Source organism: Puma concolor, chromosome B1, assembly GCF_028749965.1.
Source record: "Puma concolor isolate L17-30 chromosome B1, mPumCon1.1.hap2, whole genome shotgun sequence".
NCBI lineage: Eukaryota > Metazoa > Chordata > Mammalia > Carnivora > Felidae > Puma > Puma concolor.
The window spans coordinates 124,703,508-124,718,676 of NC_141670.1; the positions used below are offsets into that span (position 1 = coordinate 124,703,508).

At 35.3% G+C, this 15,169-nt stretch overlaps 1 protein-coding gene across 3 annotated transcripts in view; it reads right to left on the reverse strand.

The window, feature by feature from the left end:
- Positions 1 to 15,169, reverse strand: part of RAP1GDS1 (Rap1 GTPase-GDP dissociation stimulator 1) — a 180,102-nt gene that overhangs the window by 143,812 nt on the left and 21,121 nt on the right. For all 3 annotated transcript variants that reach the window (XM_086704532.1, XM_086704529.1, XM_086704528.1), the window contains exon 2: positions 7,492 to 7,599. In XM_086704532.1, the coding sequence (XP_086560658.1) occupies positions 7,492 to 7,599 (108 nt within the window). The remainder of the gene's footprint in view (positions 1 to 7,491; positions 7,600 to 15,169) is intronic.

Sequence of the window (15,169 nt, forward strand, 5' to 3'; positions counted from 1 at the left end):
TGGGCTCTGTGCTGACAGCTCAGAGCCTGGAGCCTGCAATGGATTCTGTCTCCTTCTCTCTCTGCCCCTCCCCTGCTCACTCTCAAAAATAAATAAACATTAAAAAAAAGTTTTTAAATGATTCTTTTTCTTCAATCAGTCTTCTAGTTAACTCTTATTTCACATCATCCTGGTATTTATCCAATTTTATTCCAAGTATCTGAAATTCTTACTTGAGGATTTGTTTTCATATATGCAAAGACTTAAAGATATTTAATATAGGTCATGGTGTTCTGTTACTGATAACTGCTTTATGGTTTGCTTAGGAAGAAAACTTTTAATAGCTAAAATGTTGGTTCTTATTTTCTGCTTTATTCATTATAGCAATTTGTATATTTATCACCTACAATTTCAAATTCTGTATATACAAGCAATAAATATGTATGCAATAAGGGTAAGATCTGGGATCAACATCTAGGTTTCTAGTTCAAAAGCTCCCTCTTCTGAACTTAAACCAAAGGGGATTATTAGTGTGTCTTCTAATTTTATGGTTTTCTTACTTGTACAGAACACTTAATTTCCCTATTTTGCTTCCTTCTTTCCATCCACCACCAAGTCTGCAAGGCAGAATAAGCTCATCCTCAAAAGTGGCACTCACTTGATCTGTTACCTAGGGTCCTGTTTTTAAGTTCTTCCTTTTGATATCTCAATAGCAAATATTCTAATCAAATCTAAGAACAGATCGTAGTATTTTCTCAGGCTAGGACTTTTTCTTCCTAAAGGCAATTTTAAATATGTACTATCACCCTTGGGGTCCTGGTTCAACCAATTTTCCTTTCCTCTTTTCCATGCAGTTTCTGCAGTCTCAATGAACTCTCTCTATCATGGCTCTGATGCTGAGTAGGCTAGATTTTGATATTTCTCTCCCTAATAATTTGAAGGTTTTAGTCTAACTTCTAGTTATGCTTAAGACATAAGTTATGTTAATTGGTTTTACTTGATCTCTTTGTTGGAATGCTTCCTGGAGTGTCCGGCCCTGGACAGTGTATGACTCCTTTTTAATATAGTAGTCCTCTCAAGTGTAGGACACATAACAAGCTTTTAAAACACACACAAGACAGAAACTTAGCCAAAATGACAAGATGGAGGAATTCTTCCCAAAAGAAAGATCAAGGAGAAATCACAGCCAGAAAATTGCTCAGAACAGATATAAACAATATATCTGAACAAGACTTTAGAACAACAGCCATAAGACTAATAGCTGGGCTTGAGAAAGGCATAGAAGACAGAAGAGAAACCCTTGCTGCAGAGACCAAAGACCTAAAAACTATTCAGTTTTTGCTATAACTGAGATGCAAAATAAACTAGGTACAGTGACAGTGAGGAATGAAGAAGCAGAGGAGAGAATAGGTGAAATAGAAGATAAAATTATGGAAAATAATGAAGCTAAAAAAAAAGAGGGAAAGGAAATTACTAGATCACAAGAGGAGAATTAGAGAGCTAAGAGATTCCAAAAAATGAAACAATATCCACATCATAGGGGTCCCAGAAGAAGAGTGAGAAAAAGGGGCAGGAGGTTTATTTGAACAAATTATAGCTGAGAACTTCCCTAGACTGGGGAAGGAAACAGGCATCCAAGTCTAAGAGGCACAGAGAACTCCCTTCAAAATCAACAGAAACAGGTCAACACCACAACATATCATAGTGAAACTGGCAAAATACACAGATAAAGAGAGAATTCTGATAGCAGCTAGGGACAAACGGGCCTTAACCTACAAGGGTAGCCACATAAGGGTAGCAGCAGACCTGTCCACTGAAACCTGGCAGGCCAGAAGAGAGTAGCAGGAAATATACAACGTGCTGAATAGGAAAAACATGCAGCCAAGAATCCTTTATCCAGTGAGGCTGTCATCCAGACTAGAAGAAGAGACAAAGACTTTCCCAGACAAACAAAAACTAAAGGAGTTTGTGGCCACTAAACCAGCCACGCAAAAAATTCTAAGGGGGACTCTCTCAGTGGAAAGCAGTAAAGACTACAAAGGACCAGAGAACATCACCAGAAACAGGAAATCTTCAGATAACAGTATGGCACTAAATTCATATATTTACCTGATATCTTTGTTGATCTGTATGAGTTTTTAGAGAATGTGTGGAAACTTCTGACTTAGGTCACTTGCTCCCACCATTCTATGGCAATCCAGGAGTCTCAATTCATCCAGTACTGTCAATGTCTCTTTGGTGGACCATTTTCTCTACTTTAGTCTCCTCTATTCCACAATGCTATCTTTATTTAGTAAAAACTGAACTTTGATAATCTATGATTAGCACCACTAATAAGCCCTTATGGACTATGGACACAATAACTACAAGAATCACATAAAAGAAAACTATGTAAATGAGGTAAACAACATAACAAATTTGGCTCACAAAAAAAAATATATTGCTTCTGTGGTACATCGTATGCTTCTGTGGTACATTAAAAAAATTGAAATCCAGATATTACTATGAAAGAAGTAAAATAATTTTTTGTTTCTACTAAATTTGCAGTAATCTTTCATGGTCAGTGATTTCAGATTTAACATGGCTATTGAAAACCATTTGATAACAAGTTTCAAAGTCCCTTAGGAAATAATTTTGTTACCCAAAAGTAAGCCAATTCAGAAATATTAAAGGGCGCCTGGATGGCTCAGTCGGTCAGTTAAGCGTCTGCCTTTGGCTTAAGTCATGATCTCACAATTCCTGAGTTCAAGCCCCACATCAGGCTCCCTACTGTCCGTACAGAGGCCGCTTCAGAGCCTCTGTCCCGCTCTCTCTGCTCCTCCCCAACTTGCGCTCCCTCTCAAAAATAAATTTAAAAAAGGAAACATTAAAGGTATGAAACAGACTAAAAGCAAATGACAACAGCAAGTTCTGTTAGAAAAGATTCAGAGTAATCTACATTAGCAGTTTGTATACATAATCTGGTATGTTTAGGATTATAGCCTAGAAGGGAGCCAAAAATCAAAATAAAGAATAAAAAAAAGAACAAGGGCTAAGAAATATCCTAAGACAAGTAGAGGAATACGATATAAAGTTAGGAATGTGGAGCTATATACTAAATACATTTTTCTTTAAAGACAAGTAAACTGGTGTTCTCTCACAGGGTTGTTCTACAGAAAATCAACGTTTATGTGACTCTTGTATGAAGTCAGGCAATTAACTAAACAAAGTTAGAGTATAAAGATACATGATTCAATGAGACAGAGGAAAACAGCCTAATCCTTTAGAACAAGAATTTAAGGCTGTGTTGGTGATCATGCTGGCATTGTTTTGTGGTTCCCTCAGCAACAGAACATGGTCCCCACGCTCTTACAATGGAATAGAATTTTTTACCATGAATGGACTGTTAATTTTTTTTTGTCTTTGGACCTTTGATTTATGCTAGTAGTTTGTCTGACAAGGTGATTTAGATATCATACTCTCTAAGGACAATTCCTGTCCTAATGTTTAGGGATGAAAATGTGGCCTATTGTTTTAAATTTTCAAATAAGCATGAAATAGAGTAAGCATACTACAATAAGCATTTACAGAGAATCTTCTATTCTCTGAATCAAAAGAGACAAGAGTAAACAGAATCTGATATCTTAGTGGGTGGCCTTCAAATATTTACTAAAAACATTTTATGTTTTTATTTTTTTCTAAGTTTATTTATTTATTCTGAGAGAAAGAGTGCACGCACATGCAAGCAGGGGAGGAGCACAGAGAGAGAGGGAGAGAGAGAGAAGTAGGCTCCACACTGTCAGTGCAGAGGCAGACACTGGGCTCGAACTCATGAAAACGTGACTTGAGCTGAAATCAAGATTTGGAAACTCAACTGACTGAGCCACCCAAGCGCCCCTAAAAACATTTTAAAATTGAGATCTGAAGAATTTATGAGGAAATAATTGCTTCTATTATTAATTTAGATCAGAGATTTACACAAAATACTTAAAATGTTTTCCATAAAACCTGGTCAGTATTAAAATGTTTTAACTCATGCCTCTTAAGATTCTGGTGTGTGCGTGTATGTGTATATATGTATACTTTATATATATATATGTATATGTATATATGTACATATATGTATATGTATATATGTACATATATGTATATGTATATGTATATATGTACATATATGTATATGTGTGTATATATATATATATATATATATATAAAACGTTACTCCAAAAATTTAAGAAAGAAAATCACTCTGAAGTCATACATCAAAGCAAATATTCTAATTTCAGATTATGATTTTTGATGGGCAATTCAAATATACTAAATTCCCACAGTGTAAAAATTTTAAAAAGCATAATTTCTTTCCTTTCAGATTTGTCCTTTCCAATGACAGGTTAGTAGATTGTAAAATAAAAATTTAAGTTCAGATTTTATTAACACACATTACCATCTTGTACAGAATGGAGAAATCATTGTTTCTTGATCAGGTGCAATTCTGGTACAAAGAGGGATATTTTTAGCTAAAACACCTGACACTAAGGAAGAATTATGACACCAGAAGGTCTCTCCAAAAAAAAAAAAAAAAAAAAAAAAGCCAGTACAGATTCACTTAAGTTAAATGTTTTATAATTTTACCTTGAAGAGGATGAAAGTAACAATGGATCAATCACTTCAAGGAAGAACAACTGTAGAAAATAAAGATCTTAGCAATTTTTTTTTTTTTTTACTTTTTCTTGTTTAAAAGCCACATGCTAATTTTAAAAAAATACATCAATACCTATAAAATAATCCATTTGTCTGTAATTCAAGGGAAAAAAGTTTATATATCATTCCCCTCTTTAGTAACATAATTTGAACCTATTTTAAAGAAAAAGCAAAAATTCAAGACACAATATTAAAACCTAGCTTTTGGAAACAAGTTTGTACTCTATACACTCAGCAAAAAGCCACACTTTACTCAGAATATAATTTTTTTATTTGGTAGTTCAAAATAAATCCAAACTAAGAGTTCAAATCCAAATGCTAAATTCTGTCAGAGCAAGGGAAGTAACCTTATAGTGTCTATTCCTTTTCCTTTACATGGTGATGATAATCTGTCTTCATGGGACTATAGGAAAGATTAAATAACAGATATAGTCCCAAGTCCAGTGTTGAATACACAGGAGGTACTCAATCAATGACAGATATCACTCTTAAGTCATAGACTGAACATTTCCATGAACTCTGTCTTCCTGTGTCAAATTCTTTAGTGTCAATAGTCTTAGAGGTAAGGACACATGAATTTTGTTACAGAGTCTTAAAAAGACATATTCCTTTGCTCCCTTCTTGGGGAGTCAAGAGTTAAACTGGTAGCATTTGTTGGTTTATTAACACCTTGTGGCTATTTGGCCTTAACACTATAATATACAAGTTCAAGGCTATTTTCAATCAGTGGGTTCAACGAGTAAGTCTGCAATGGATCTGAAATTTAATCCAACAATTATATACTTGTATTCCTTAAATCTATTCTTCAAAAAGTTATAAACTTTTGCTTCCTTTTTTCATTTCTCTAATTCAACTTCACTTCTCTGTCATTAGTCTTTCCAGGACAGGACTTAACAACCCTCTATATATAACCAAGAACACTGCCTCCATATCCTTCAGTTCCTGAACAAATGGTCCATCTAGAAAATTCTTTCATCAAACAGGAAAAAAAAAAAGGCCACCGAAAACAAGAGTATAATAAAACAACTCTTCCCAAAAAAATGAGCTTGAGATATTCAATTTATTTAGGCTTAATCACATGATTATGTAAATCTGCCTATACAGGCATGTTTAAAAATCAGGTTCTTTCTAGTCCTCTAGACCTATGCTATCCAAAAGAATTTTCTGTCATCGTGGAGATGGCTTATATGTGTGATCTTCAATAAAGTAATCACTAGCCAAATATGGCTACTGAAAAGTAAGACTAAGGAAATTACTTTTAAATTATTAAATTTAAATAGCCACATATATCTACTACAATGGACGGCACAGCCTTAGACACCCTGCTTTTCTGTTGTTTCTCTTTACCATGGTGAACCTTGCTCCTATTGAACTCCTTGTTTCAAACCCTTTCTCTGTTATCTCTAAGATTAAATAGCTGGACAGAGTTACAATCTCAAAAGCAAAGAGAAATACTAAAAAAGAATTTTCCAAGCTAGCTTTAAAATGTGCTTTTCGAGGAGCACCTGGTTGGCTCAGTAGGTTGAGTGTTTGACTTCAGCTCAGGTTCGTGAGTTCAAGACCCACATCTCGCTCTATGCAGACAGTGGGGTGCCTGCTTGAGATTCTCTCTTCCCCCCTCTCTCTCTGCCCCTCCCCCCTTTTAAAATAAACAAACATTTAAAAAATGTGCTTTTTGATGGAGAGTACTACAATCATCTTAGATTTTCTAAGCACAGTACACTAAAAAATAAAGTAAAAAAGAAATAATACAAACATCTCTGAGTGTTTGAAATTAAAACTCTAACACTACATACTTTCTCCTGAATTCTTTGACAGCTACATAATTAGTCCTAGAATAAGATAATGGTGTAATTAAAAACTAGTACAGCACAAGCCATAGCAGGACAAAGAATTAAGGGAGCAGATAAAAATCATTCTGTACCTGTTTTCTGTGATACTACAAAAATGAATGAATGGAAATATGATGGATCAAGTGCAACAATACATTAGCCAATGAAGAGCTGTATAATTTTTATCCCTGTTATTATTTACCACAGCATCAAAGATCAAGTCTTACTTCAGGTTTAAGGGATTTTTGGATGACTTACGGCTCTTTCCAATTAAATCTAAGCATAAACATTATTTTACATTATTTTAAAATAAAATTATTAAAAAGTTGACTTTTATTAAAAAGGAACCACCTGAGTGGCTCAGTTATCGAGCATCCTACTCTTGATTTCGGCTCAGGTCATAATCTCAAGGTTTCGTGAGTTCGAGCCCTGTATCAGCCTTGGCACTGACAGTGTAGAGCCTGCTTGGGATTCTCTCTCCCTCTCTCTCTGCCCCTTCCCTGCTCATACTCTCTTTCTCTTTCTCTCTCTCTCTCAAAATAATAAATAATAATAATAACAATAAAATAAAAATAAAAAGGTGACCATAGGATCTCAGAAAAAATTTTTACGTGTTTTAAGCTCCCCTCTGCTTCTCCTCCCCAGTCTCCCCACAAATGCACAGAAGTCTTGTTCAAAGAACAAAGGTAGGTGTTAAGAAGAAAAAACAACTATGCTGCTTATCTGTTAGGAATGAAATAATGGTCTCTCTCTGGGGCTGATATTAATGTCATCACCACCAATCAATTCCTCCTTTCTTCTGCCTATCAAGTTGGCTTTCAGTACTTTGAGAGTGGCGGGGGGGTGGGGGGAATATGTGAAACAACCCCAGTATTCTGGGATAGGATTCAAAAGAACTCAAGTTATGTGAATGCAAGTTATGTGCTAAACTACATACCAATTTCTGAATGACTGCTGATTTGACTTTTTTGTTTGGCATTCGAAACATAATGAAACTTACTATTTTGGGCCAGGGCTTGAAGCAGACAATCCAAGCATCCTTCTAAACTATCCTCAGTTCTGTCAACAGCTGTTATCTTCAACTTCTTCAAGGTATCACTGAGATTATCTGCATATAGAAAAAAAGAGAAATCAGAAATCTCACTAACATATGATCATCATGTTTCATGACAGTTATCACTAACAGGCAACAGGCCCTCATTATTGTGAATTAACTCCCACATACATTACAAAATGGCAATCGACTGTACTATTACAAATTTTTTAAATCAAATGTACCCATTTAACTTGGATATGAAATATTCAATCTGTATCCATTAAGATACCAGGAATATTCAGGAATAATACAGGTTATCACAGAACATTTTTCTCGGGATTCTTATTCCATAGTTAGCTTGTTCGGGAAACCAGCCATGATTAATTGAAAAAAAACTGAACATCCACAAAAAAATTATATAGCTTTGCAAATAATATCTTGTTTCATTTTTGGCTTCCTCTGCTATATTTTAAAGACAAAAAATGAAAACGAAGGTTTAGAAAAGTTTCAAATAACGTGACTTAGGAGTGCCTGGGTGGCTCAGTCGGTTAAGCGTCCAACTTCAGCTCAGGCCATGATCTCCCAGTACGCGGGTTTGAGCACTGCACTAGGTTCTTTGCTGACAGCTCAGAGCTTGGAGCCTGCTTCAGATTCTGTGTCTCCCTTACTCTGTACCCCTCTCCCACTCACGTTCTCTTTCTCTCTCAAAAATAAACAAACATTTAAAAAAATGTGACTTAAAATAATACAAAGCTGATGACTATAAAACCTACTTTAACACTGCCATTTGAAAAACACTTCAAACCAAAGTACTGCTTGAAGCCAAAACATGTACATTTTGGATTATAAAGCTGTGCTCTCATGCTAAATTATATGTGGATTCTGCTACACCATAGATTGTCAAAATCTCTTTACACTATTAAAAATTCAGATTCTTAAAGGGCTTTTATTTACATCAGTTATTTCTATTCACATTTAACATACTAATAATTAAAACTGGGACTTTTTAGGATTTATTTTAGTAATTTACTTAAACCTAATATTATAAAACTATTACTTGTTAAAATTATTATTTTAATACAAAATATATTACAAAAACAAAAAACTCACTGAAAAGAATGGTATATTATTCTACATTTTTACAAATCTCTATAAATCTGCCTTAATAGAAGATAACTGGATTCTCATACCTGCTTCTGTACTCAATCTTCTATAATTTGTCACTTGGGTTGAGTAGATGAAAAAAATTCAGCCTTACATATATACATAGTTGGAAGATCAGAACAGTATTTTAATAGCCTTTTCAGATAATCTTGGATAGTCTTTGATACCATACCAAACCTTGAAAAGTGGTAGTTTTTTAAAGGTTGGTTGCCATGAGAAATCTGAAACGATTTTAATAAATGCTTCCAATTCTCACATTCAAATCCACTGATCTCTTGCAATTTGAATCCTTCATGCAGGTGAGATATTTATCATCAGTGCATTGGTCATTTAAAAAATTAGGTCATGGAGTTATCTTCCAAATATTGACACATTTCATTGTACTATTTCAAAATATCACATTTATTAGTATCATCACTAATCTTACTAAAAGACACTTTGTAAATACTGGTGAAATGTCAAGCTGAAGGTATACAAGTTTTTCAAAATCCTTTTTTTTATGTTTATTTTTGAGAGAGACAGAGCATGAGTGGGGGAGGGACACAGAGAGAGGGAGACACAGAATCCAAAGCAGGCTTCAGGCTCTGAGCTGTCAGCACAGAGCCCGACAGGGGGCTTGAACCCAGGAACCACGAGATCATGACCTGAGCCGAAGTCAGATGCTTAACTGACTGAGCCACCCAGTTGCCCCCAAGTTTTCCAAAATTCTAATCTTCTCTTACAAACTTCAATTTTACTACCAGCAACAAATACTGTCAGTTGTTTTTCTTAAGTGAAAAATTAACTTCATTCATTTGTGAGAAAACGTCTTCCAAATATGAAAAACCAGTTTGTCTTTCAGTTCTTTCAAATAAAAAATGTTTTTCCATGGAAAAAGGTACCTTGGTCAGCTCATAACTCAAACAACTGCACAAGTGCTTCTCTTCAAAACAGCCATCAGACTTTGCAATGCAATGAAAGTGTTTTATGAGCACCTTCCATTACACAGAATATTTTTTAAGTGTGTTAAGGAGACTGAGATTTTTTTTAAACATTTTTTCCTGCTTCATCATGGGTATTCTTACGTGAAACTGGTGTGTGTGTGTGTGTGTGTGTGTGTGTGTGTGTGTGTGTGTGTGTATGTGTGTGTGTGTATGTATATGTACATATATTTTACTCTAAGTATGTCATGGTGAAGAATACTACTAGTATTAAAACTAGTTTGGTGCTGCTACTACCCTGATCCACATATACTAGAAAGCACCCACAATTTTGTACCCATAATTGCTTTTGTACTATTAAGGGAAATGTCAACAGAGTGAAAAAGACAAATGTCTTGATGACATTATGCAAATGGTATTGACTTCATAGACACCCTAATGGGATACCAAGGACCTCCAGCATTGCTGCTATAGTACTAGAATTTCAGGCATTTTCTTACTTCAAAGTAAGGTATACATTTTAATAGACTTTTTTACATTGCCAGCTGATGACAATTCTAAAAATATGATGAAACACCCTATTATGAAATGAAAGATAATTTACTTTCCCTGCCAACCCAAGAAAAAGTAAACTTAAATTTTATATCTAATAATACTAACACGGTCTAGTGACACCTCGTACAACCTTGACAACCTTGGACTTCACATCCAAGATTAATATTTACTTTCTTAAGAGGGACTAAGCAGTTTTGAGAAATTGATTTTTAGTCTAAAGAAAACCGTATATTTGTATATATCTCTTCTCTTCTATAAGCTAAAAAGAAAGTTGTAGTGAATCACATCTTAGATCTTCTTGTTCAAACTTATTAAGCGCATATTAAGGTGATTTTCCTGAAATAAAGTATGAATAACATATAATATCTAAGTTAATATTATTAAAAGCAATAAAAAGCAATTATCCCAACACTGAGGAAAAAAGTAAGACTTATGTTAGTCAAATTATAGCAATCTATCAAAACTATCAGTAAACAAGTAATAAAAAGCAGTTAAGAGTTATTCATATTCTATATTGGCATCTGGGTCTTTTTTAATTCTTTCCTTCCCTTTATCCCATCCCCAAAGCTCCTTACCTGACATGCCCTCCTCATCGAATCTCAATCTGGATGTTACCACCCTAGAGACCTTCTTGCCCATTCCACCTAAGTGTCCTCTTCCTTAACCCTACGGGTTCATTCTCAATCACTATATCCATCCTTCACAGGATTTTTGTTTTAATTTTTTTTAATGTTCATTTACTTTTTTGAGAGAGAGAGAGAGAGAGAGAGCAAGTGGGGAAGGGTCAGAGATAGAAGGAGACACAGAATCTGAAGCAGGCTCCAGGCTCTGAGCTGTCAGCACAGAGCCTGGCGCGCAGGGCAAAAACTCACAGACTGCGAGATCATGACCAGAGCCAAAGTCAGACACTTAACCGACTGAGCCACCATGGCGCCCCAGGTTAAATTTTTTTTTTAATTTTTTTTTACATTTATTTATTTATTTTTGAGAGACAGAGAGAGGCAGAGCACAAGTGGAAGAGGGGCAGAGAGAGAGAGGGAGACACAGAATCTGAAGCAGGCTCCAGGCTGAGCTGTCAGCACAGAGTCCGACGCGGGGCTTGAACTCACAAACCATGAGATCATGACCAGAGCTGAAGTCGGACACTCAACCAAGAGGGCCACCCAGGCGCCCCTGATAATTTTTAATTATATTTTTTAATTGTTAACATATGCTCCCCACTATATTGTATGGGGCATCTTGTTAATTATAGTCATTGCACTATACCTATCACTTGATACATAGGAGGTATCCAGTAAATATTTGTTAAATTAATTGAGTAAACAAAGGAATGAATTACTTACTTGTACAAAGCTGTCTAGTTACCATCCTTTGTATGACATGCTGAAGAACCAAAGTGTACCAATAGCAAAGGGAAGGTAAATGTGACCTGTTAAGCACCTACTATGTACTCCATATGATTTGAAGTATATAGTGTCTTATATTTTAAGATCAATGAAGTCAATTGAAGCATTAAAGAATATAAAATATATAACTAAAACCTACATAGATCATCCCACTTTTAAAAGATTTCTTATTGACAAAAAATCATTCAGTCTCTCCATGGGAATAATTACATGCCTATTAATGATGTGAGATCTTTTTAGGAAAGTTCATTAAATTCTTCATCCAGAGACAACTAAAGCTGTCAAAGAGAATTACTACACATTATTATGATTTTAAGCATTTTATTTTTTTAACATTTATTTATTTTTGAGAGAGACAGAGAGACAGAGCACGAGTTGGGGAGAGAGGGAGAGAGAGAGAATCCAAAGCAGGCTCCCCACTGTCAGCACAGAACTGGACAAGGGGCTCCAACTCACAAACCATGAGATCATGACCTGAGCTGAAACCAAGAGTCAGACACTTAACCAACTGAGGCACCCATGCACCCCAAATATACATCAATTTTAAAAGAGCATGTTGGAGGGGAGCCTGGGTGGCTCAGTCGGTTAAGCGTCTGACATCAGTTCAGGTCATGATCTCAGGGTTTGCGGGCTCTAGCCCTGCGACAAGCTCTGTACTGACAACTCAGAGCCTGAAACCAGCTTCTTCAGATTCTGTCTCCCTCTCTCTCTGCCCCTTCCCTGCTCGCACTCTGTCCCCCTCTCTCTCAAAAATAAATAAAACATTACAAAAATAAAATAAAAAAGCATATTGGAGAATAAAATGATTGGGGTTGCAACCCCTTTCCCAGTGGCCTCAAGCTTCCTTATGGAAAAATTTCTACTACACTGACACTTCTGGTCCTTTCTGCGTACTCCCTTGGCAACTGCCCACCACTACCTCTGTTCTCTAGGAAAGAAGTAACATATATGATTAATAAGTTGAGAAAGAAGAAATGGATATGTATAACTCAGCCCCTTCTGGGTTCCTGATTTTTTAGAATGGCAAAAACTCTCTGTTCCTCCATACCTTTGGGTGTCCAGCTACACCAGTGACAACATTAGCAAATACATCTAATTCAGCCCTGGAGTATTAGCAGTTCCTTTGTAACTATACAAATAAGCCTTCACCAATTTTAAAGCAGTTATTTTGAATTCCATCAGAGAACTCATTTGCTTACGTCTCCAGTGATTTTGAAGAACAGAGGGTGTTATTTTTGGACTCCCTCAAACCATGACAGTAAATCTCAGCAATGAATCCTTACCATTAAGACACTGAAACTCTTCTAATGAAAAATTTGTCAGCTTTTGGATGGTGGGAGTGCGGGGGGACAGTGAGTCAAGAATGATAATTTTCATGGGAGGTTCTACTACTAAGAAGTATTAATAATTTTTCTTAAAAGTAATTTATTTCCTATATGACAGTAGATGGTCTAGCCTGCCTTGTGAAAAGAAACATAACATCTTCAAAGAGGTAAGCAAAGTTGACTTTGGTCATTAATTCTGCATCTCCTACTTCTAACTATTTCATCACTCTTAAAACCACAATCTAACCAAGTCCTCTTAATTTCTATCAAAACTACTCAGGCAAAGGTCTTAAATGATATGACAGATCCAGTGGATTTTTCTCAGTCCTTTTATTTGATATCTTTGAAGCAACAGACACTTTTTCTTTTTTTTTGAATAGTTTCTACTGACTTCAAAACACCAGTCTCTGAACATTTGTTCTTGGCCTTCTCCTCTCTCTGCCCCTTCAATGTTAGAACCAAGATCACCCTATCTCTTCTGCTTTTTTCATTTTGCTAGTTTTATAGTCCTGGGTTAATAAAACTCTTTTAGCTTATTTACTATACTAGAGGGAAATTTATTTAGCTTATTTATTATAGTAGAGGGAAATTCTTATAGCACAGGAAATTCTTCTAAGATACTCTAAGACACTAAGATACTAATTCTTCTAAGATACTCTAAGATACTAAGATGCTAATTCTTCTGAGATACCCTAAGGTACTAAGACACTAAGATATTATACTAGAGGGAAATTTATTTTGCTTATTTATTATACTAAAGGAAAATTCTTGTAGCACAGGAAATTCTTCTAAGATACTCACACTGTTCTCTATAGTAGAAACTTCACAAATCCTGAAAATCTACCTTACTTTCTGAGTTACTTGTGTTTGCATCTTTTATTATAAATTATGGTACAAACCACCATAATTAATATTTTTATTAAGACGAACTATCCTAAAAATAACGACATTTCTAAGTGTTCTTCTCATTCTAATTATTTCAGAAATCAGATAAAAACTTTATGAGCAATCACTTTTCATTCATTCTTAAATGATGTTAAAGTCTATTTTAGTTTAAACCAGAAACAATGTAGTCTAACTTGTCACATTTGATTAGAGGGTCAAGAGTCTGACAGATGATCTTCACAACTATAATATTAAGCCATCATGGATAAAAACAAGAAATAGTTTGTAAAATTTTATTTCACACAATGCCTAAAACCTTTTCACTTAGAGTTCAAGAATTATTTTCATGTTTTCAATTATAGCTTTAGCATATAACATAATTGATAAAAAGTTAATACATTGGCTTTTTAAAATTAGATAGGGATTTACACTGAGATCCAGGCTTAATGCCTCGTCGCAGAAATGACCCAGAAAAATATGAGGGCGATTTCTTTTTCTCAACAATTCCCTAACAGAATGACTTAAAATACCATACCCAATAGTAGTCAACACCCAAAATATTATAAGCCAACTTAGTAAATCAATGTAGATAAATCAACAAAGTCTGATGGCATTTGTCAAAGAATTTAAAGAAACCCAGGAATTATACCAGAATGATGTTGGTAAAAATGTGCAATCTGTCATTACAAACAGCTTCTGTGTGAAGAACTACCGGGATGCTCTCTGGACACATGAGTTCCAGAAGATGCTGGAAAGTGGAAACTATATACTTTCAAACTTCACTCCTGTACAGGTAAGCTCATTGAGTCCTTAACAGAAGAGAAACTCTGTAAACATACAAATAACCACATGAAATATATGTGCTCTGCTCTAACTTCTTATACCTAGCATGTGCCTGCAAACCAGAGTTCTCACAGTATCAATATTCTACTACCAGGATTCTTACAGAACAATGTTCTATCCTGTATTTCCCAGTTTTGTTCAGGCCCCATCTAATTTATCCCTTACATTCCACTTAGCCCCTTAGATTAACACATTGATCTTGGACTTAACTATTTTAGCTGTAACCTTCTACTCCTCCAGAATGATACTTAAGTATCTGCCTACAATGCTTTGGTTCCTGGCACTTAACATTCAAGAGTAAATGATATCATGCCTCCAAGCTCTGCCCTAGACTCTAAGATATGCCTGACAGGGAAGGAAGGTCAGACAAGGGGCAGATAATATAAGAGGAAATTCTGCCTAAGTGTATGGGAATTTCCGAAGGCTATCTACATAACATAGATAAAGAGAAGTGTTTGGGGCTAAACACTGACTTACAAGCAGTCTTGAGCAAGATTCTCCATCAGAATATACTTAAAGCTGTCACTAATCAAACAAAGAGAAA